The sequence below is a fragment of the Apteryx rowi genome, unplaced genomic scaffold (genome assembly GCF_003343035.1).
Source record: "Apteryx rowi isolate R43461 unplaced genomic scaffold, aptRow1 scaffold_283, whole genome shotgun sequence".
In the NCBI taxonomy this organism is placed as follows: Eukaryota; Metazoa; Chordata; class Aves; order Apterygiformes; family Apterygidae; genus Apteryx; species Apteryx rowi.
The window spans coordinates 697,969-720,124 of record NW_020449230.1 but is presented as its reverse complement, the minus strand read 5'-3'; the positions used below and the strand labels follow the sequence as shown (position 1 = coordinate 720,124).

General features: G+C 44.3%; 1 protein-coding gene across 3 annotated transcripts in view; it reads left to right on the top strand.

Moving 5' to 3' along the window:
* FBN3 (fibrillin 3) overlaps nt 1–22,156 on the top strand; it is a 106,190-nt gene that overhangs the window by 40,690 nt on the left and 43,344 nt on the right. For all 3 annotated transcript variants that reach the window (XM_026068940.1, XM_026068941.1, XM_026068942.1), the window contains 3 exons: nt 3,847–4,044; nt 4,385–4,510; nt 16,222–16,347. In XM_026068940.1, the coding sequence (XP_025924725.1) occupies nt 3,847–4,044; nt 4,385–4,510; nt 16,222–16,347 (450 nt within the window). The remainder of the gene's footprint in view (nt 1–3,846; nt 4,045–4,384; nt 4,511–16,221; nt 16,348–22,156) is intronic.

Below are 22,156 nucleotides of genomic sequence, written 5' to 3'. Positions count from 1 at the left end.
ATTTTGTGTCCTGCTGTCAAGTCTTCCTCCAGTTGTCTCTTTTCCAGATCGAGTAGTTCTAGCCAGCACAGTCATTCCTCACACAGAAGCTCTTCCACACCTTTGATCATCCTTGTTGCCTTTTTCCGATCCTTTTCCAGTTTTGATAGGTGCTTTCTGATATGGGGGCTAGAACTACATACAGTCCTCAAGACACAGGCAAACCATGGGTTTATACAGAGGTGTGATGATGCTCTCTTTTTTGCTCTTTAATCCTTTCTTAATAACATACTACAGTCTGTTTTCCTTTTTTTCTGTTACTGAGTTGATTTGTCCTTTGATACAAGCTCACAAAGAAATTTCTGGCATGGTTCTTTGGTTTTGATTGCTTATAAGATTTAAATTGTTCTGCGTTCAGAATTGTTCATCTGTGTGGTGATAAATGCCTCTCCTTGGTCTTTTTCTCAGAGTTGAAAATTATGAGTAAGAGCCTTTCAGTTTCATAAAAAAAACAATGGGTGAAAAAACAATTAAAAATTTGCTGATTTCTTCTCTTGGAATAAATTAGAACAAACCATTAAACTTGGCATGTCAGGAGACGTTAATGATGACCATGTGCTTTGGTAACTTGTTAAAATTTGGGTCAAAAACAATCTTTATGATTATTTGAAAATTCACCATTGCAAACGCAGTACATATTTCTCATCTGATTTCCAAACAAAGGCATTTTTATGAGATCGTGTCACCTTTATGCCAATGAAGCTTCAAAATCTTTCTTCTTTTTTTCCCCCAACCTCCTCTTGATGTTTACCTCTCAGTGACATCCAGAGGTCAAACTCCTTTTGACATTTTTATCAGCATTAGTTTCTAAGCGTGACAGTGCTGTTCAAGAAATACAAAGACAAGGGAACGTTAGGCTGGAAGTAAGCAATTATTGTGCTAATTGATTTTTTTCCCAGAGGTAAAGGAGARTTCACTGTGTGGTTTCCATGTAGCTTATGCTTAACCTATTGTCAGGTGGGACAATTATAGCACAACTGTACCTCACACAGATTTTACTCRGGACAAGCAATGGGAGGGAGGAAGACACATCAGCAGAGGCATTCTCAGTCCTAAGTCTGCAGTGATTACCAGCATTTCCAGATGATCTTTTACAGAGCAGGATACAGGCACTCTGTCATGATTTYACCCAAGTGTAGACCTGCCAATGAGGCTGCCCTGCAAACATACCCAGTGAGGAAAAGCTTCCTGTCTCAAAYCTTTTATTTGATGTTTGTCCTTACTTTTTGCTCTTTTCATGTGTGTGTTAGGATTTAAAAAGAAGGGAACTGCATGCAGAGAACTGGATCATGAAGTCTGAACTTTGCTTTTTTGAGTGTATATATTACACTAAGACATTTTAGAAAATGTTAAATAGAACTACTTGTAAGTAGATTTGAGTCCCAGACTGCCTGTGACTCACCACTTAGCTAGAACTACTTTCCACACAAGTTTTTTAATTGCCTCACATATCAAATCCAAGTGTCTCACTGCTAAGACAGCTGTGAGCTAATCCAGGTATTGTTGCAGGGATTAGGGTTCACAGTCAATTAAGGGGCACTCCAATGTCAAAATCCCCTAAACAACTTCAGAAATCTCAGTGAGACTATCTGAAATAACAGGCTGATTGACCAACATGTAACTTCTTTAGATGGTTAGAGTGGAATTTTCTGGTCTGACAATAACACCATTAAAGGTCCTTTTTACAGCAACAGTTCAAACACTTGCATGCAATAATCTATTCCCAGTAGAAGGGAATTGTTTAAGAATTTTGTTTCTTGAGGAATGCCTGCTGTGCTAATATCCCCAATCAAGGGTCATGAGAGCCCAGGCAGTGGCAAAACCACATTCCTTAGTGCAAACAAGCCCCTCAGACACTTCCTTCCTCCCTCCTTCCTTTCTTCCATCCTTCTCTTCTTTTTCTCTTTCCTTCTTTCCTTCTTTCCTCTTTGTATTCTTTCTTTCTTCTTTCTTTCTTTCTTTCTCTCTCTCTCTCTCTTTCTCCCCCCCCCTCCCTTTTTCTCCCTTTCTCAGGAATAGGACCCTCCTTGGTGGGAATGGGAAACAGGCTGGTTGTTTCTCCAGCATCTGGGTTTTAGAGATCTAGTTACAATTGCCAAGGGACCTTTAAGAGTTAACCAGAAGGTATGAATGATGATGAAATGTGTTACTGCTGTAGGCTGCCTTTATAAAGACTGTCAGAGGGCACAGAAACCCCTTTGCCAGCATCATTTACAGTAGACATCATGGGGAAGGAAGGCTTGGGAATTCTCTCCCAGAAGGTTTTGTAGTTGAGATCTAGGACTCTCTTACCTGGAAGCCAAGTAGCGGCAGTCTGACATCAAGATGTCTCCATCTCTCCAATGTCTAAAATGTCTCATATTTGTTGCCCCTGTCAGTAACTTGAGGGGAAATTCCTAGCAGAACTTTGTTGTCTACAGCATGAAAAAAAAAGGCAGAGTAAGAAAAGGAAGAAATTAAAGTGATGGCCACCATCGGAAACTCAATATACTGCAAAGCACTGAATTCAGTGTTAAGATCACCCAAACAGCTTTGTCTCTCCTCCCAGTCCTCTTTAGCCCTTGACCCATGGCAGACGGTAGTATGTATATTCATCTCAGTGTCGTAGGAAGGTAACAGCCTAAATCCCTTGCTCCTTTGACAGGCCAGCCAGTTAAATTAATGAATAAAGCTACTCTAAGTGCCATAATTCCTTATGGCACTTAGCTGACAGTTGTGAATCCTGCTTCTGCAGCATGTGACTGTGAACCCCATTTATCTTTTACTACAGGGTGTATGGGAGCTAAGATCATTCCAGCTTTTGTATACTGTAGGTTAGTCACTGGGGCTCTCTGTCAACACAGGAAGATTGGTCTGTCCAGACAGACATTCATTATGTCCTGAGATAAGTGTCTAAGCTGGTGGAGTGAATGGCACCACTCAGAACTAGGAGCACCTTGGCTGATGCGTTTAATCTTTATATACCTAGAGCTGGGTGAGAGGACTGCAAGTGTGGTACCCAGTACTTCATCTTTAACATTTTCCTTGGTGATGTATAGATTTTATCGACTAACTGCTTAGATGGCTAATTTATATTCCAATCCAGTGCAGACTTGCAGCAAGGAAACCAACATCTTGAAACATGTTCTCTTTTGTAGCTTTGGGTGACCTGTAGATACATGGCTCTCATTTGTTGACTATGACAATGTGGCACTGGAGTTTCTTCGGATGGGGAGGAAAGGAGGTCTTTGAGGACTGAAATACTATACTCATCTTGCCTGTATGTTTATGTTACATGGATTTCCAGGCCCTAAAGCTGTCCGTGAGATACTTTTACCACATCAGCTCCAAATGTGCTTTTGCCCTTAACTAGTATAAAGCTTGATTGCTTCACTAGCCCCAAAAGTTCCACAGCATAGATAAATTTGCATCCCTGAAATCTCCCTTTTGCCTGACTTTTCATCTTTGGGGTTCATCCTATGGTGAGGCATTGATTCAAGCCATRGAATGACTGTAACTCATGGGCTGAGCCTGGGAGAGACCAGGACGATGTGGCTTGGAGAGCCTCTAGGCCACCACATGAAACACATGACAGAGAAGGCCCCCACCTCCAGCACTTGACTCCAGTTTAGTCTTAAAATTTTGTACTTTCCACAATGGCAGATTTCTTTTTTTTCCAGAACTCGTCAACTCTGCATTTGGGTGGCTATGCTATAGGTTTAACATTGTTCTGGTAGAAGAGAAGGGAATAGGCACTTTGGGAGGTTAGAGAGAAGACCTTGTGTTTGTGTCTTGACCTAACCTGTGGATATTTTTGTTGTCCCTCAGACTATCGTACCGGTCCCTGCTTTAGCCAAGTAAATAACCAGATGTGCCAGGGCCAACTAAGTGGGATTGTCTGCACCAAGACCATGTGTTGTGCCACGATTGGACGGGCCTGGGGTCACCCATGTGAGATGTGCCCTGCCCAACCTCACCCCTGCCGCCGAGGTTTCATTCCCAACATTCGTACTGGAGCCTGTCAAGGTAAATACCATGAAATGATTCCATGAGGTCAGACTATTTCAGGGGAATGTGCTGCCCTCAGTTAAGTTTCCAAAGGAAACATTTGGAAATTAGTTGAATAAAAGTAGACGCTTCAAGTACAACTTTAGCATTTGATTCCATTTCCTCTGACCTAATACCTACTGTAACATGGTGGGTAATTCCTTTAGGAAATATAAATCCACCTACCTGTAGGGTAATTGCATTAAGAAATGTAAATCCACCTACTTAGAGCAAAGCTGCTTCTTTCTCAAAACTCCAGCTGAACCTTCTTCAGTTGCAATGCCTGTACTTTCTGATGTCTTTGCTCTTTTTCCTGTAGATGTGGATGAATGTCAAGCTATTCCTGGCCTGTGTCAAGGTGGCAATTGCATCAACACAGTGGGTTCTTATGAGTGCAAATGCCCTGCAGGGCACAAGCAGAGTGAAACCAGCCACAGATGTGAAGGTAAGACTGCGGACATCTGCAAGACCTCACCAGAAAGCTCAGCAGTGGGTTCGCAGGTACACTCTGAGAGCATAAGGGCWTTTAAATAACTTGAGAATCTCTCTGCATGCAGCTGATTTCCAAGGCTGGCAAAGTGGAAATGTAAAGCAGCCCCGTGCCAGCCTTGAACCCAGCCTCCATGTAGGAAGGAGTCCTACAAGCATCAAAGTATGTTAGAAAATGTACTGCAATACGAATTTCTGGTCTATTTATCTCCTCCCCAGAGTTGAGAGCATGGAAATAAGGAATAGAACATTCCTGATCTTCTTTTAAACTAGAAAGAGGGTTTTCCTGCAGGTGTTTTCTGAAAACATATTTTAATGTCAGCATAGACTCATTGAAGAGAAGGRATCTCTGGAGGGCTCTAGTCCAAACTCCTACTTAAATCAGTGCTGGCTTCAAAGCTACACAGGTTGTTCAGGGCCTTGTCTGACTGAGTTTTGACAACTCAAAGGATGGAGATGCCTGCATTCTTGGGGTTCTTGTCCTAGGGTTGCACTGCTGTCATGGTGAGGATTCTTTTCCTTATATCCAATTGGAACTTATCATTTTGCAGCTTGTGACTAGTTGCCTCTAGTTCAGTAGAGTAACTGGAAGGAAGACCAAGTGAGTGAAGTGTGACTAACTGGGATGGTGATGGAATAAGACAACCAGAACTAACATCGTGGTTCTCAGTGTACTGCAGAAGACCTGATTCTGTAAGATGAGGGTTTGGAGCATTCAAATGCAGTGTTGCTTCACTGACTTGGTGATATTATTCCAAACTGACATGTTGACCAGAACCTGAACCTTGTGCTTGAGTACAAAGCAGGCATAAATGAAAATCTGGTATTAGAGGCCTGAAATGCCAGTCAGCAGCATGGCTGTGAACATCCCTCCTTTGAGCCAGTGAGCCTGATACTGTCCCTGCCCCTCAGCTACGTGCAGAACATACCTCCCAGCAGCTCCACAGCCTGTCTGGCTGCGCTGGCATTGTGCTCACCTGACTGCTCTGCTGGACGTGAGCATTACGGAGGATTCAGAATGCATGTGGGGGCACCCTCAGCTGCGTGGATATACCACCTGGTAAGCTTGCCCACACCTGGAAACACGTATACTTTGTAGACATTAGCAGTCAGCAGGAGGCTGTTTTTTCTGCCTTTCTGATTGCTTTATGGCATGCACCTTGCTCATCTTCACCTGAACTGTAGATGGGAATGACCTTTCCAGCCTCAGTATCTCTCCTGAAAATGATACAATGCTTCAGAGGGGGAGGGGGTTGCGCTTATGGTTTGGGATCCTCTAAGGCAGTAAAATTATCTTGGAGTCAAGTGGTAGAGAATGTAGTTTGGCTCTTCTCGGCATCAGCCTTAGCCTGGAGCTGTGGACAGGCTGGGAAGCTTAGTGGACTTTCAAACTCTCTCTGTCAGCTGATGGAAGGGAGCTTTGCAGAAACTATTCTCTGCCTCTTCTGCATGAGAGTTGGAGGAGTCTGAGCATTAGTTACCTTCCAAACCACTTTCATGGAGGGCCCATCTGCCTTGATATATGTATCCAGATCAGCAGGTGCAGCTCTGCTTTGAATGTGTGAGCAAGCTGATCTGCAGTGTCAGTAGTCAGATCCCCATGTCCGCATGTAGGGCTGTAGGTGACACACAGGGTTAGACTCAGCAGCTCAGCAGGGTCTGGAAGGCAGTGCAGGGGGAATTCTGCCATTTGCAAGGCAAATACTTTTCAGATGGTTGGTGGAGCTGCTTAGAAATGGCCAAATAGCTGATCTTCAGACCAGAAGATGAGTTTCATTTGCAGTAAGGAAATCTAGCTGTGTCAAGACTAGTTGTGGCGGTTAAAGCAGAACTCACTTCTAGAAGCCCCTGGATCTGCTGTTCACTCACTGATTTGGGAAAAGTTGCTCCATTGCATTACTTAGTTAAATTCAGGACTTACCTACCCAGTGACAGGCAGTATCTTAGACACCTGTTCCATGCCATAAGGCACACACTTCCATAGTGTGTGAAGCATGGAACAAAAGCAGAGATTAGGTACAGTCAGCATTTTAACACTCACAGTGCCACCAAATCGGGAGTCTCTATGCTGTTTTGATAGCCTGACTCCAGTTCATAAGGTCCAATTTCAGCAGCTCCTTTATCACTGCTCTGCATGTTTCTGGGAGGTGTGCAGACCTCTGTAGGAAGGACGTGCTTTCTCCAAGCATTTTGCAGTGGTTTCCAAGGGTCAGACTCATACCTCGCCAGTCAGGCTGCATCTCAGAGCTAGAGGTATAAATATTCATTGTATTTTCCAAACATCTGGCAAATGAAAGGGAAAACAGCACTAAACTTTTCCTGCCTTGGTTATTTAAGGTCTTTCCCACATATCTTAATGAAACCCCGCTGACCTGCACTTGCCATTTTAGGGATGAAATGTGTTCATTTTGCTGTTGTGACTGTAGTCCCACCTAGCAGGGCTTCAGGAACTCAACATCCCTTTCATTCCTATCCAAGGCTCTGTAGTAATCAAGAAAAGGGGTGATGAATGCACTGGAATCCAAATGTTTAACCTGGAGTTTGTTTCCAGGTGACAAAGTCATTTACAGTGGCAGGATTGTAGGCAGCTAACTGTTATACAGAGAAGAGCACTCAAGGGAGTCAGCATGCCAGCAACCTGGCTCCATGGTGCTGTAGGTTTCACAGCATACATTGCCCCATGGGGTTTCTTCCAGTAATCAGTTCTCAGGGAAAGGGGCATCACTGCTTCCAAGCGACTCTTCCAATATCCCCACCCTCCTGCAATCCAGCCATTTTCCTTGCTAGTACAATTCTAGTAGTCTCTATGTCAGTGCATGAAGTGTGACCTGGGACCAGCCCTTCAGAAAACTTTTCCAGGGTGAGGCACCAGCTACAGAAGTTAATCTTTCAGAGACCGTGGACATTCTTTTAAGTTGAGAAGACATCTGTGCCAGTGGATCTTCCTTGGCAGGATACTAAGAAGCTTTCTAAAACTTGAACAGAAGGCGGTGTCCAGCATCCAGGGACATGGGACCAGTGGCTTACCCAAAAGAGCCCTTTTATATGGATCTCAGGTGAAGACCCAGTTCCTCAGACCGAATAAGGTCTCATGCAACTTGACTAGCCGATGGGCAAAGGCTGGACCACATGAGAACCCTGGCCCAAACTCAGGAGGCAAAAAGCTGCTCTTGCCTGGTCCACCTCACCCATGCTGGCTGGGGACCAGGAAAAGCACATATGAAATCAGTTTAGCTGGAACCTCCTATTCACTAATTCTAAAAACAATGCATTGTCCGAATCTGTCATCCAGATGCGAGGGGCCTCTGCATGGGTTCGCACTTCCCGGAATGCCTGCAAAAGCAGCATGGTGTGGCCATAAACAGCTTCCTTTTGCTCTCCTTCCTGGCTAGCCATAAAAATAGACATCGCCAGTGTCTACAGTGTCTGCTCCATCACTTATCATTCCTCAGTTGCTAAGGAGACCATGATGTTTTCCTTTGGTGTTATTTACTGGCCTAGGGGTCCTTCTGGGAGAATGACATAAACATGAGAGGTGCTCTAAACTAACAGTGTTGAGATGGTTTTGAAAGGATTTTTTCCCAGACAAGAATCGCCAGCATGTCCCCACTAGGAGAAGAAAAAGAGGATACTTTTGTCTGGGCCATCACTTCTGTCCCTCCAGGGTATGTACCCCATGTGAGTCTCTAGAACTACATGAATAGGGGAATGCAGAGTCAGCATCTTGACAGGGGTTCATCTTACACTAACACTTTATAAAAACAGGGAGATCTAGGCCCTGCCTCAAAGAGTTTTCTCCATGCTTTGATGTTTTAGGAGTGAACTATTTGGTATGGCAGATAGAGCACCTAATTCCTGATTTGCTGAAATGTCTGTACTGCCCAGGTGGCTTGTATCAGCCCAAGCGAACTCTATACACTGGGCCAAGGGTTTTAATCAAAATAATGACAACAACCATAAAAGAGAATCTTTTCTTTATTGAGGCGTGCTCCAAATATAAAATCTCAAAGCTGCAGGAGTTCCCTTGTTGAATCTATTTGCACTAACTTCGCAGCTGGTGAAAACAGTGGTTTCCCAGCTTGCACTGAGACCATCTAGCCTTAGGAAGAGGAGATGGGCTCCTCCTGTTTTCAAATTCCTCATCCAAGTCCAGCATCCAGGAGATATTAAAACTAGCTTGAATGTCTTTGTTAAATTCTTCCCTAGTTCCCAGGATCTTTTATTTTCTGCTTAGAAGATTCCTCCTGGGGAGTGAAGTTAGCAGATGGGATTGCATTTGAGCCAAAGGTCAGAGCTCATGTCACTGTGACTGCTGATTGATGATGCCTCCTTCATTAACACAGCACCATGTACTACTAATCTTCAGGCTGTTTGTTGGTGGGAATAGGCAGGAGTGGAGATAATGTTGTTAGTTTCCCATAGTGATACTTATCTCTCAACACAAATGGCACCTGGAATCAAGGCTCCATTTTCAGTTCCAGAATCCCTGTAGGATAAAGACACTTTCTTATGCAAGATCTGCTATGCTGATAACACAGGCCAGCTCAGGCCCTGATCTCCCAAGCATGTGAGGGGGCTGCAGCCAGATACACAGGATGAGTTTTGGTCAACCCCAGAAGGAAAAAGATGTCCTTGTTCTATCTGCAATACATGAAAAAGTGCGCACAACATCAAGTTTGGATTTGAACTCAAATATTCTCCAAGTTCAGGGCTGCTCAGTTACAGAATTATTTGTGAAGCTCATCTAATGAATGTGACACTTTCAAATAGCCTATTTTATGCCTTTGTTCATTGTATTCTAAGGGAGCTCAAGGGATCAGGAGTTCCTGAGCTTGGGGCTGTGCAGCACATTATGAGAAATTTCTGGCACAGAAAATTGCCTGTTCACTTTCTGAAAGATATAAGCAGTCTGTGAAACACAGCAGGGGGGTGGAATGAGAGTAGAGAGGGCAAGGCTGCTCCCTTAAACCAGCACTGGAGACAAGCCCTTCTTCTTTGCAAAGGCCAAATGGCCACATTTATATTGTCTTTGTGTGAGAAGATAAGTGAGGAGGGCAGATGTTGTCAGCTTATGGCTGAATTGAGAGGATGGGAGGTAGTAGGCTTGGCCAGATCCAGAGCAGGGTCTGTTGATGTTTGCAGGGAAGCTAGCAGTGTGTGAGTACTGAGAGAAGGGCACACTTGCAGCAGACTTCTTAACGCTGCTGGAAGAATTGTTGAAGAAGACGCAAGAAAGCGTTGCAGGTAATAGCAGTGCAAAATGAAGAAAGGAAACATCAAAGCTGAAATCAGACACATCTTACCGATACAAAGAGCTTTATCAAGAAATCTCAGGGAAGTGTGGGAGGGTGTTACACTGAATGCCATTTTAAAATTATCCTGGAAACAACCACAGAAATTATACTTAAGGGAGCAATTCCATGGCATGCTCTTACGGGTGGAATCCCTGACTGGATAAAGCTTTTCCTTCCACAATTTCAGTGGTTTTCTTCCAATAATTTCACTTCTTTTCTCCATAGCCCTTCTTATATTGCACAACACAATGCTAAGCCAGCTCCATTATCAGCAAAGTATGTAGTACCAGTGCCTCATCCAAGATGCTTTCCAATGCCCGTGAAGAAGTAAGTGTCTCACGTCCAGAATTGTTTCAGGATGATAGCATACAAGATACAATAAAGTACATTGAGAAACACCAGGCAAGTGAGCGAAAGGCATTGCTCTGTTCATCAAGCTCTGTTCAGATCAGTCCATGAGATCTCCCCTTCTGACAGTCTTCTGCATCTCAAGGAGACAGATTCTGCTGAGGGAGAAGAATCTTTAATTACAAATCTCAGCTCTTTCTACTCCCCTTATCCATTTAGCACTTGTAGAGTGATATGTTAGATGCTAGTCATATCCCTGTGGGCTAGTCTGCAAGCCTAGCGGGACACAAAAATCCTAATTTTCTAATGAAGGCAAGGCTTTGTTTTTTACTCTGTTGAATCTCATTCATATTTCTAAATTGGAGGGAGCTTTTCTACGTTTTCCATGAGCAGAGCCAATAGACTGGCCCACTTTCTTCCTGAATGGAACATGATAGCCGTTTTATTAGCGTGTTTTCAATTTTCTTACAAAATGTCTACAGAAGAGCTCATTGTTTGGATATATTAAAAGCTCATTTACATGGATTTGGTGTGGTTTAGGGGGTTCCATTACTCTCCTCTGTGGTTTCTCTGTGCTTTCTAGAAGGGAAGGTCTGAGAGTCCTGTGCACTGCACGAGAAAGAGTTGATGAGACATTACCTCTGTTACTTGACAGAGAGGTGTTTTCTCCATCAAGTCCTCGTGTTTTAGCAGATGGAAAGGTTGGGGTTTGAACAAGATTGTGGGCACCTGTGTTGGATGAGCTTTGCAGACTGCAACTCTCTTTCTGAAGCTCTGTAGCCTTTGACTTCCAGCATTTTCAGCCTTAAATGATCAAGCCAAGTCCAACCTAGCGAAATAGAGACCAGGTCCAAAATCAACGTTTGCATTGAATTCTGCCATTGTCTGAGGAGCAGAGTGCACAGAGTATTGCTTTAATTCTTAACAGAGAGTTGGAAAAATCAAGAAGTAGCCAGGTTACAGTTGGAGGAATTTGCTGTCCAGAACTGGCAGCTGGGTGTTAACGAGAGGTGTACATGTGTGTCCCACTGGGTCAAGCCCTCCATGGACTTCAGCTCGGAATGAATCTAAACTATAAGACACATTACGGAGAAAAAATATAGAAGGCAGATGTAGTGGGGAAGAACTGAAACAGCAACAAAGTCCAGAGCTCACTACCAGCTCTGTTTCTCAAAGTTGCTTTTTTTCTGCTTATTGGGTTGCTAACACCAGTCTTACATGAGCTAGGATTTTCAAGAGAAAACAGTGTTGCAGATTGATGTAACCTTTTGAATTGACTCTGTTTTTCCTCAAGAATGGAATGGGGTTCCTGTCCCCCCATCACACACTTTTTCTTGGATGACTGATGCAATGTCATAAGTATTGATCTAATAAGATGCCTACCTTTCAGCTGGCCTCCAGCTCTCTTATACAGTGAACTTCAGGAGAGCTGTGCAGAAGTTTTAGGCTGTTTTTTCTAATAGTACAACCAGTGTTCGCTTCATAAAACTCCTTTCCTTGGCATGTTCTGCAAATTGTAACCCAACACAAGCCTGTAATTAAATGACAGGGGAGGCTATAGTGATAAAATCTCTTTCCCCACAGGGGCCCAGGTGGGGGAAGTGTTTTCTGTAGATTTGTATTGCCTTTCTAGGTTTCAAGTCATGCCTGTCTGTTGCAGGGACTCTGAGCATCAAAGAGCTAGAGGAACTTTCCAGGCCGGAGGCAATGATTCTGCTGTATGCAAAAGGCAGTTGAAATCTGCAGTAAGCCGAAAGTATAATTCTAGCCTTCCTAAGAAGCCAGGAAAATAGGAATGCATCGTCCCCTCTTGATATGTCATCGTTTAATCTGCCCCATGCACTTGGACTTGATTTTATGCATAGAGATTACACCTTCAGTGTAAAGTTGTCTACTTTATTCCAGCCTGAATTTATAAAGCCTGAGCTTCAATTTTCATCTTGTCTTTTCTGAGACTGCAGAGCACTGTGCTCACAGCATCATCTTTGAGTGTTGCATTTCTATGATCCATTCACATCTTCACATTTTCATGGATAAATTAGTAGATTGAGTTCTACTAGTTCTTTAATATCATGCAGGTTTTTCCAGGCTTTGAATCATTCTGCTATCTAGACACTGAACTCCTCCAATTAGGTAATATCCTATTGTAAGAGCCGGTGTCAGACAAAGCTGTGGCATCCAGGAATGATTTTACAGAGGTAACACCACCTCCCTGCCTCTTCTCGGTATTCAGTCTTCAGTTCTGCACTAGCATGGATAGCCACTGCATGGCACTGTGAGATTGCAGTCAGACATTTCCTTCCTAATTCCCGAATCTTTCACAGTTTCACAATGTACAGGAAACAGCCTACCACCCCTCTGGGTGACCCACACCCTTTTCTCACAGAATACAAGGGCCCTTTCTCAGATCTGTCGCTGTGGCTCATACCTACTGCTGCTGGACATGACAGCCAGGTCTGCTGGCTCGCAGCACAGATTTCTGCTGATTCCTCGCTTGCCCTGAAGGAGTGGGTTCTGGCAACTCTTTCCATGTATGCATACGCTGCCTTTATCACTGAAGTCTGTGAGCTCAGCTCTTCCAAAGACATCCTCCATTCCCACTCCCAGATGAGTGGTCTTTGCTGTTCTGCTTGTTTTTTTGCAGAGGCCTCTTTGCCCTGCAGCAACTCTGATCTCCACACATGCTAATGCCATCAGGCTGTGCAAGGCTGTTATGCTGTTCACATCAGAAAAATCCCATCGAAGGACCTTAATTTGACCAGTTCTTTTTTCATTATCCTCCTGCCAACCCCCGGCAGTATCTGAATTGCGTATAAAAATTCCCATATCCATTCACAAAAGTGCTACAGTTTTAAAATACAATAAATAAAGCTGCCTAGCAGAGATCATTTATTTTGATGATACCCAAAACATATTTTTTTTGTCATTGTGAAAACTCTCTGGCAAATGTTCCATCTGTCTTTTACCAACCACCTGGACCATGACCAGCAACCAACTGCTTTGGGTGCATTAATCAGAGGTTGAATTCTAATTCCAGATCAGCTTCTGAAACAGATTTTAGTTGTTAATAGAGACAAATCTACAACCCGTATCCAAAACTAGTCCTTAGAGTCAACAGCCACCCAAGTGTGGCTGGGGCCTATACATTTAACAGCATTAACATTTTGGTTTAAACTTTTTGAGAACAAATTTCCATTTGCAAAATTGCTAATTTGCCACTCTGTTCCCTTCAACTTACCCAACCTTCAGATCCTGCCTAACTGCTGCAGACAAAACTAGAGCTGGCTCTCTCTGTGTCATCTGTATAAGAACTTGTTGAGTCTTGTGCCCTGTCCTAACCCCTTTCTGTTACAGTCTGAGTTCTGTTAAGCTGCAGTCTATGGGCTTGCTGTGTGCTTTCTCATCTGTTGTTAACTAGGGCTTCCACAAGTGTATGCAGCTCTTTAAATACTCAGTAGAAGAAGAGCCAAAAAAATAATTAACCCAAGAACTTCCTCAAGGTTGTAATAAAAATGGCCTGGTTATTTTGGAAACCTGCACAGTCCTCCAGCATATCTTGTAGTGCCTCATCCTTCCACCTCAGTTCTTCCAGTGCAAATCAAAATCTCACCCTGAGCATGATTTCAGATATAGATGCTCCGTCTCAGAACCCAGGCTCTGGCAGCCAGGACCTTGGCGGTGGGGTTAGTCTCCATGGTTTGCTTTTCCAGTGGTGAGGGTCTGCCATATCTCCACATTAGAGAGCTGCTTGTAGAGCACTTGCTAAGTTCAAATGGCAGAAGCCATATCACTACGGCGGTTATCTCTGAATTTCAGTACTTTTGCAACCTTTCTGCAATCATCGCCATATGTCTAGTCATGAGGGCTGACAGGCACCTCTAAACATCTGAGTTCAGCCCTTGCCCCCTTGAAAGACTCTTGTTGTGATATCCTTACTTTCCATCCTCTTAAATTCAGCGAGGTGTGCCTTACTGGTGTCGGATGTACTGACAGACAATCCCATGCATGGCAGTGAACTGCTGGAAAATCAGTGTGTGGCAGAACTTGTTGACACAGATGGTCCTTCCTAGACTGGAACCCAGCTGGGGATCGTTTCCTACCCACTCATCTAGAGGGCACTGGCAGGGCAACAGATCAGGGAACATTAAGATTCCCAGATTCCCTGGGCTTCCTTTCAGCTGTGGTATTCGCTAGTATTTCTTTTATCTTCATGGATAATTAGGTGTGATCTCACTGAGGACTCAGTGCATCTCTCTGTCTCACTAATCTTCCCTGTGACTAGATAAGTAGCTCAAACTATGGCATGCTCATGGGCTTGGAAAGGCTGGGCTGGAGGAAGGAAGAAAACCTAGGACAGAATCAGAAACTTAAGGAAAAGTGTCAGGTATAGTTCTATAAATAGTTTTTCTGCTTCCTAAAATCTGATGGTTCCACCTAAAATCATCAATATAGTCCTGTCCTGGGCTTGTTGCAAGAGCTGCTGGTACCACATAAAATCTCAGTTCCTTCCAGCTCCCAGCCTACTCTGCTGGTTGGCACTCAACAGGGACCCATTACCATGGCCTTCCATCACCATAAAACTAAAGCATTTATTTGGTCACGAAGTGCTGGTAAGAATTCAGGTCAGATATGATTCAATAGGTGGAGGGATTGCTTGCTAGATTGGTACATGGTATTTCAGAAGGTGCTTTAACAGGGGCAAAACTGCAAGGGAAGGACTTTCAATGCCCTTAGCACTTAAGCTCCTGGCAGAGCATCTAGGAGAGCATCCCATCCCCCAAGCTATGGAGCATCTGACCTGGACTGCTCATCATCCCTTTGGCTGAACCTTTATGCAAACGGGAAGTGAGATCAAAGGAGTCTGCCTACAGCCGGCTGGGAAGGGGAGCCCAGTGCATGGGGGGAATTCGTTGATGCTGAACGCTGCTCCAGGAGCTCTTTAGATAGTGCCCATCTAACAGCGCTGGGAGAAGGAGCCGGAATCCAGAGTAGGTGTCTTTTGGGCACATCCCAGCCTGCTGGGAAGGGAATTTCGCTCAAAGAAAGGAGCATGGCTGAAGAGGCCGTGCTATAACTTTTGTCATACAAAGGAAGTTGCTTCTTCCTTCTCCAGCAGGCACCAAGGCTGGACTTAAGTGCCCACACTGTATTTGAGAAGCCCCAGCATAGCAGGAATGTCCACGAAGGACTGGTAGATGTAACACAGGACTTCCAGGAGACTTGCATTTTCCAGAGTGACTGGAAGGTAGGCAGAACTCCCTGGGGCATCTCAGATGGCACTAGACAGTGTGGCAACCAGTCTAGCAACAGGGAACCTTCAGTTCAAACTGAAGAAATCTGCATGTAGGCACCCAAATACAGCTGTCTCCATGTGAGCTGTGAATGTGAGTGGAGGTCAACACACTCAGGGGAGCCTGAAGAAAAAATCATTTCACTCTAAAATACATAACTGCTGATTGAGGATCTGAATACAGTGAAATGTCCAGATCTTCCTTGCCTAACTGGGAGTACAGATGCCTTTTCACCTGTATTTGGATGTCTAAATGTATTTGTCTTAATACATTGTTCACTGTATGGAGCAATTCAGTGAATAATGTAAGTGTCCAGTGTTTTTTAAAGAACATGATGTTGTCAGAAGCATCTCTGCCTTCAGAGAGTCCTCCAAGTCACTGGAGGGACTTGCTGCTCAGCCGGAGTCATGCACCTGCACAGATGTGTTTCTGTCTTGAAGCTTCCTTTGTGTTCCAGGGAGCTCAACTTTTTCGATCAGCCTACGCAAAGACCTATTCTTCAATGGAGAGAAGCAGATGACTCCATGAAACTCTCTGAATCACTCTTTGGGGGAGTCTTTTTTTCTTTCCTAATCCACTGGTAGGAGGCCACTAATGATCTCAAACATCCCATGACAGCTCATAACGCTAGCTCCTTTCCTGTGTGATCACAGCTCTGGCCCCATACCCGTTCATGGAAGGAAAGGAGATGATTCACAGGGAAAAGTGATCACTGCTGGTTTGTTCTTTTCTAGATGTGGATGAGTGTGGTGTAATCTCTGGCGTGTGTGATGGCGGCGAGTGTACCAACACAGCAGGCAGCTACGTGTGCACATGTCCACGCGGTTTCATGACCAGCCCCGATGGATCACGCTGCATTGGTAAGATGCTAAATCGTTCTCAGGACTGTTGCAAAAAGGTGAGTCTCTGAAATCCAGACCTCACATCATGATGGTGGTTTGCAAATCACTTCAAAGGTGCAGTGCTGTCCATGTAATAGCTAGAAGATGCTGTATTTCCAGTGCTATCCTTGCATATGCCATGGACTGGCTGCCATGCTCCACCTCAGTTACAGGTTCTGATACAGTCCTACTTGGCTGCTGAAGATCAGGGCTTTCTCCATCTCACAGCCCCACTGAGAATAGCCCTGACTGCAGTTGTCCCAGTGCTCGGAGTGTTTGACAGGGGGTGGCTGGGGACTCTTTGAGGAAGACGTCTGGGATGGAAGGTGTCTGGCTAGGAGAGTGGTCTGTATCAGTGAGTGTGTTCGAAGAAGGATCATCGTGCTCACTCACAGAATTGCACCAGCTAGTGGGAGAAGCCCGGAGGCCACCCCTTTTTTCCTGCATCAGACATCAGCCAGACAGAGACACCAGTATTCACCCAACAACTGAATTGCAGGCACAACGTGGTTTTGGGGTGTGTAGGTCCAAGGGAAGGGCTGGAGGCCTTCCTGGAGCAAAGAGGGGCCCAGTGATGGGGAATATCCCACAGCTTCACATTCATTCCTTTGCAGAGGCAAAGGGGTAAAGGTTTATTCCAAGTGTTTGCCTAACCAATGCAGATAAACAGTGACCTTTATCGTTGCCTCTTCCTTCCTGCCTAAATCAAAGGTAGCAACTCACAAATCTCTACTGCCCCAAGCTAACAATCTTTAGGGCTTTAGATTAAAAATTGGCTTCATCGCTCTGAACTCAAGCTGTCACGAGTGAGCTGCTCTGCACTGAGCTGATTGTCTGGGATCCCTCTGCAGTCAGTGGAAAGAAAAAGGTGCTTCCCAAGCATGGCTCAGCGCGCTGTAGACATCTATCCCCGCATGCATGTGGAGACTGCAGGCTTACACGGCTGTTGTATAAGCTCTTACACATTACCTTGTAGCCACCTTCCTCCCACAGTACTTGATTTTTGACTACCAAATGACTTCCAGGACTGTATGGAAATCACACTTGCGGTCCCCATCCTGCAGACTGCATGAAGGGCTCAGTGGGGCCAGTGTGCGACACTCCACAGGCTCTGGTGTACCTGTTTACCCCTGTTTTTGGCTCAAGGCGCCTATATTTTAAAGCTTACCAGAATTGGCTGGAGTCCAGGCAAGCTTTGCCTAGACTTACGACCTGTCCTGCCTCCAGACTACTGAGCCTGGAGTGAATCTTGCATGTTTAACAGATCAAAATTCCTTTCCAAGCCTTGCAAATATTTGATGGTCCATTTCTCTCTATAATAGACAACAGTTTCTATGATAAATAGATCAGCTCTCTGTTTACTTGCTCTCAGCAGGGACACTTACTTGAGTCAAATTGAATCCCAGAGTTTGTCTCACTGTTCAGAAAGTTCATTCATCTTTAGAAGGTCAAGGACACAAGGATTTATAAAGAGGAACTGTTACAGAAAAGGCAGAGATAAGATCGCTATTAGGGCAATGGAAATGTTAGGTACAGTTTTATGTTAGAAGTCCTGGAAATTAATACAGAAATATTTCATTTCTAAACTGTTTTATATTCACAGAATTTGGAGTAAAAATCAATCATGTTCTAGTTCCAGAAAGAAACTACTGTAAAGTGTACCATAAGAGTCACCTTGTTTGGGAATCTGATAGATTTTGACAAGAATGAAATTCTTTTCCTCCATATTTCCCACACCCTGCTGTAAGCCCAGAAGGATGTGATGGCTGTCTGATGAGTCATATGGACATTTCCCCTCTTTCCTTCAAACCAAGTACTTCAAGAAATAAAAAGTAAATATAATTAGGACCCCAAAGTTTAAAAATAGTCCAGAGCTTAGTTAGCTATTGTGGACTATGACTGCATCTGAACTTGATACATCATACTGCAGCCATTTCCCTGAGCTAATATATGCTGTTAGTGTTCTGTCACATTTTGGGACAGACAATATTTTTTCTGGCAAAATGTGCTAATTTAACTCTGGGGTGCTGTTGTCCCATGATCCATATTTTGCAAATTCTGTTTATATAGTTTGGAGGATTTTAGTGCTCATTTTGAGAGTTTACAGTATTTTAAACCCACAATTTATGTTCTATGAAACAAATCAAATAAATGGTGTGTAAAACTGGAAATCAATAAAAAATTAAAAACATTAAAGCATGAACAGCTTCAAGAGAGAGCAGAAGAGACCTTGTACTAACACCTCCCAGATGTTTAGACCGGAAATGACCACATTGTCTCATATATCATGGCACACCAGCACTGGGTATGTGGTGACTTTATAGTGGCAGCCTTGATCCATTTCCCCTCCCTTTTTAGTAGAGCAAACACCTTTTTATTGCATTTGAATAATCTCCTGCAGTTTTTGCAGCTGAAACAGCAAGACGTTGAGCTTGAGTTGATCCCAAATCTCGTTAGCTGCTTTCACTGCCTTCCTCAGTGAAATGCAAACAGCGGCATAGCTGGAGAAAGTCTGTCATAGTTTGAAATGAACATTTATTGAATGATCCAACCACCTGTGCTTGACACAAAGAATCCGATTCCACACATGCTCATAACAGTTTCATTCATTTATGCTTGTAAAAGACAGGCTCAATGTTTTTCAGGCGGCAGAAGGATGTGCTTCAGCAGGCAGTGAACTGGTTTTTTGTACATTGGATTGCTTTTCGAGAAGGGCTTAAAAGAATAATTTTCAAAACAGAAAAAAGTCCTTTCAGATGCATTTCTAATCTTGTAAATGATGTGTAAAAATGTTTCCCTTCTTCACTGCAAGTCAGAGCTCCTGCACATTGCTTTATTTGCGTTTTCTTTCTTGCTGATAGTGCAGCAAAGCTGTGAAAGAGAGATTTGGGTCTTATCTTTCCGTGGGCAACATCAACAAATTTACTTCCTGAAGTTCCAGCTAGGGCCAAGTCTCACTTCTTGTTGCAAATTCCTGGGCTCAGTTGGGGTTGTGAAAGTTTTACTGAGGGCCTCACCTGCCTAGAGAACCACTGTTTACTGCTTTGGTCATTATCTGGGAAGAGAAAGAGCAGGAGGAAAAAGGAAACATGAGTAGATAATATTTATGAAGGCAAGAAATGACAAAAAGGAAGGGATGAGAGGATCGCAGGCTTGAAAATGGATTCATAGGGAGCTGAAGAGGCACTCTGATCAGAGCCCCCTGACAGCTCCCACCACTTCCCGAGGTGTCGAGGGAGCCAGGGAGGCTGCCAAGCAGAGCTCTGCCTAAACACTTGAGGAGACCAGAGGTGTAAAGAGGCTCCATAATTGCTGGGATCCCAGTTCAGCTCCCTCTGACCTGCGGTGGGCGCCAACATGGCCAGGCCCAGGAGGTGGGCGAGAGGGTCCATGACTCAGTGGGAGCTTTTCTGGGCACAGCAGAGAGGAAGAGGCGAGGGAGGCAGTGGGACCAGGACCTCAGCAGAAGGCCAGAAACAGGGCTACAGCCTGGCAACTTGAGGGCCATGTGCATGGGCATCTCTCATTGCAGGAGGAGGCAAGGTGGGAGAGTAAGGCAGAGAGAACCACAGATCCCTCAGCTCAGGTGTGTTGCTGCACCTGTACTTTGCAGTGATAATAAAGCTCAAAGCACAAGAGCCTTCCAGCACTCACTATGAATTTCCCAGCAGAACAGCTGCGAAGAAAGCGGATTTTTGTTCAGTTTGCTGCAGGGTGATGACTCACAGCAGGTTTCCTTTGAGGTCTGCCTCCAGTCTCTTTGCACTACACCAAGCATGTGCTTATACCTGTTTTCCACAATGGCAAAGCTAGCCAAGGAGTTCCCACCATTGCCTTATCCCTCAAATGCCAGCTCCCATCTCTGCATGGCTGGATGCTGCCCCCAGACTCTGCGGTAATGTGACGCTCCTACTGCGTCACTCCCACTTCCCGCTAGTCATGGTTTCAGCTCCACAGGGAGAGCTGTATCAATTCTTCAGTCTGATGGAAGACAAATCTTTTAGTGGATTAGTTTTCCATTGGCTCAATGAGCTGGATTCACTGAGCATGTGGTGGCACAACCAGGGCCAACAGAAAAGAAGTAGCAGGAATGTCAGGGATGGCCAAAGAGAGCAGCATCCTCTCCACTCTAGCAGGATTAAACAGCATGGAATTGCAACCCTTTTTTGCAATGAATCTGTGCAAGGAGTTGCACTGCAAACTAGGTCATTCAATCCATTTTTGTAAAGCTCCTCTCCCCCAGAAGGGTGATTCTTCACCAGATCATTTCAGGGATGCATGTATACCTCAATCTCATGCACAGCTGAACTGGGAAGTGAACTAGAAGAGTAAGCCAGGGAGGGAGGGAGTTTATTATAGCATTTGTCACCAAAGAAACTGTCTTATAATAACACCCAGGGCTTCCCTATTTGCACTGCAGCTTCCCTGTGGTGAGACGGCAGAGGCACTGGTGGCCAGTGTGTGTCATGGATATTGCGGTCTGGTGGGAAGGTGCCCTGTTCACTTTCAGCTGTTCCCAGAGGGATGCGTTGTTCCTCTGTTCTGCTCTGTCTCTTCGCTGAGACAGACAACACCATCTAGCATAATCTTATCTAAACAAGAATGAAATAGGTCAGTTTTCCAGAAACAGGGAACACGTGATGACTTCATCGGTCCAGACTGAATGTCCACACCACAGCATGACAGAACAAGGCACCTTTTGCACCACTCTTCCCTGCAAATCAAGCACCTTTGGATATCTTGGGTGGGATTCCTCTGGCTGCACGCTGATATCTGCATTGCAGCTCCCTTCTGAGCTAATCACTCTCAGGTCCTTTGTAGTCAGAGCCAACTGGCTTTTGCAACAGCTAGTTTGTTTGGTTTTGATCACTTGAGTTTCCTGGGAATTGCAAGGCACAAAGTCAGAGAAATACCCTTAAAAGCTCTCCCCTGGGATGAAGCGCATGTACTTTTCATTCCCCCTTTTTTTTCCCCTTCCCCCTCCCCCCAAATAGACCAGCTTTTCATCAGGATGAAGATTAGAAAAAAATGTGGATTTTTTTTTAAACTCATAACTTTTTTCGCTTGTCTTTGTTTTTTTTCCACCAGTGAAGGTCATGTAGTAATATTTTTCCCCACTCTTTCATTTTCCTTTGTCCTTTTGTAAGTATAATTCTTTTATAGTTCCCCAGACCCTGGAGAATTTACAGATAACAATAAAGAATTGGGAAAACAGCAAATACAAATAGTCATTTTGCTGTAGAAAACAGTAAATGTGGAGAAAAACAAATGCCAATTTTTTTTAAAAACATCAAGGGAATAGTATGGTATTTTTAAAGAGAACATTTTATGTCCTTAAATCAGAAAAAAATAGAAATCATTTTTCAAAATTATTTTCATTCTCTGACTCTTCCAGTCTTCCTCAAGTGACTTCCATGAGCTGCTCACTAAACCAAGCAGACTTTTGTGTGTATATCATGAAAAAACACTTCCAAAGCATCCATAACATCTCTGGATCATAGACCACTGATGGACCTGTGGCTCTGTCCCTCCCCTCTGTGTCTAATYACGTCTAATCTAATGTGGAATTTTACATCCTTTCTTGCCTGCAGCATTATCTGATTAACTGGAATTATTGTGCAAACCTGTCCCCTTAACAGCTGTGGAGGAAGGCAGAACAATATCACAACAGCCTTGTGTTTGCACCTCCAGCAAGTGGGTGGTCCTGCAGGAGGTCATGGAGGGACTGAGGGGACCCGCTGTTCTTTCCATSCACCCCATCTCTGCCCAAGGCAGATCCAGCTGGGTT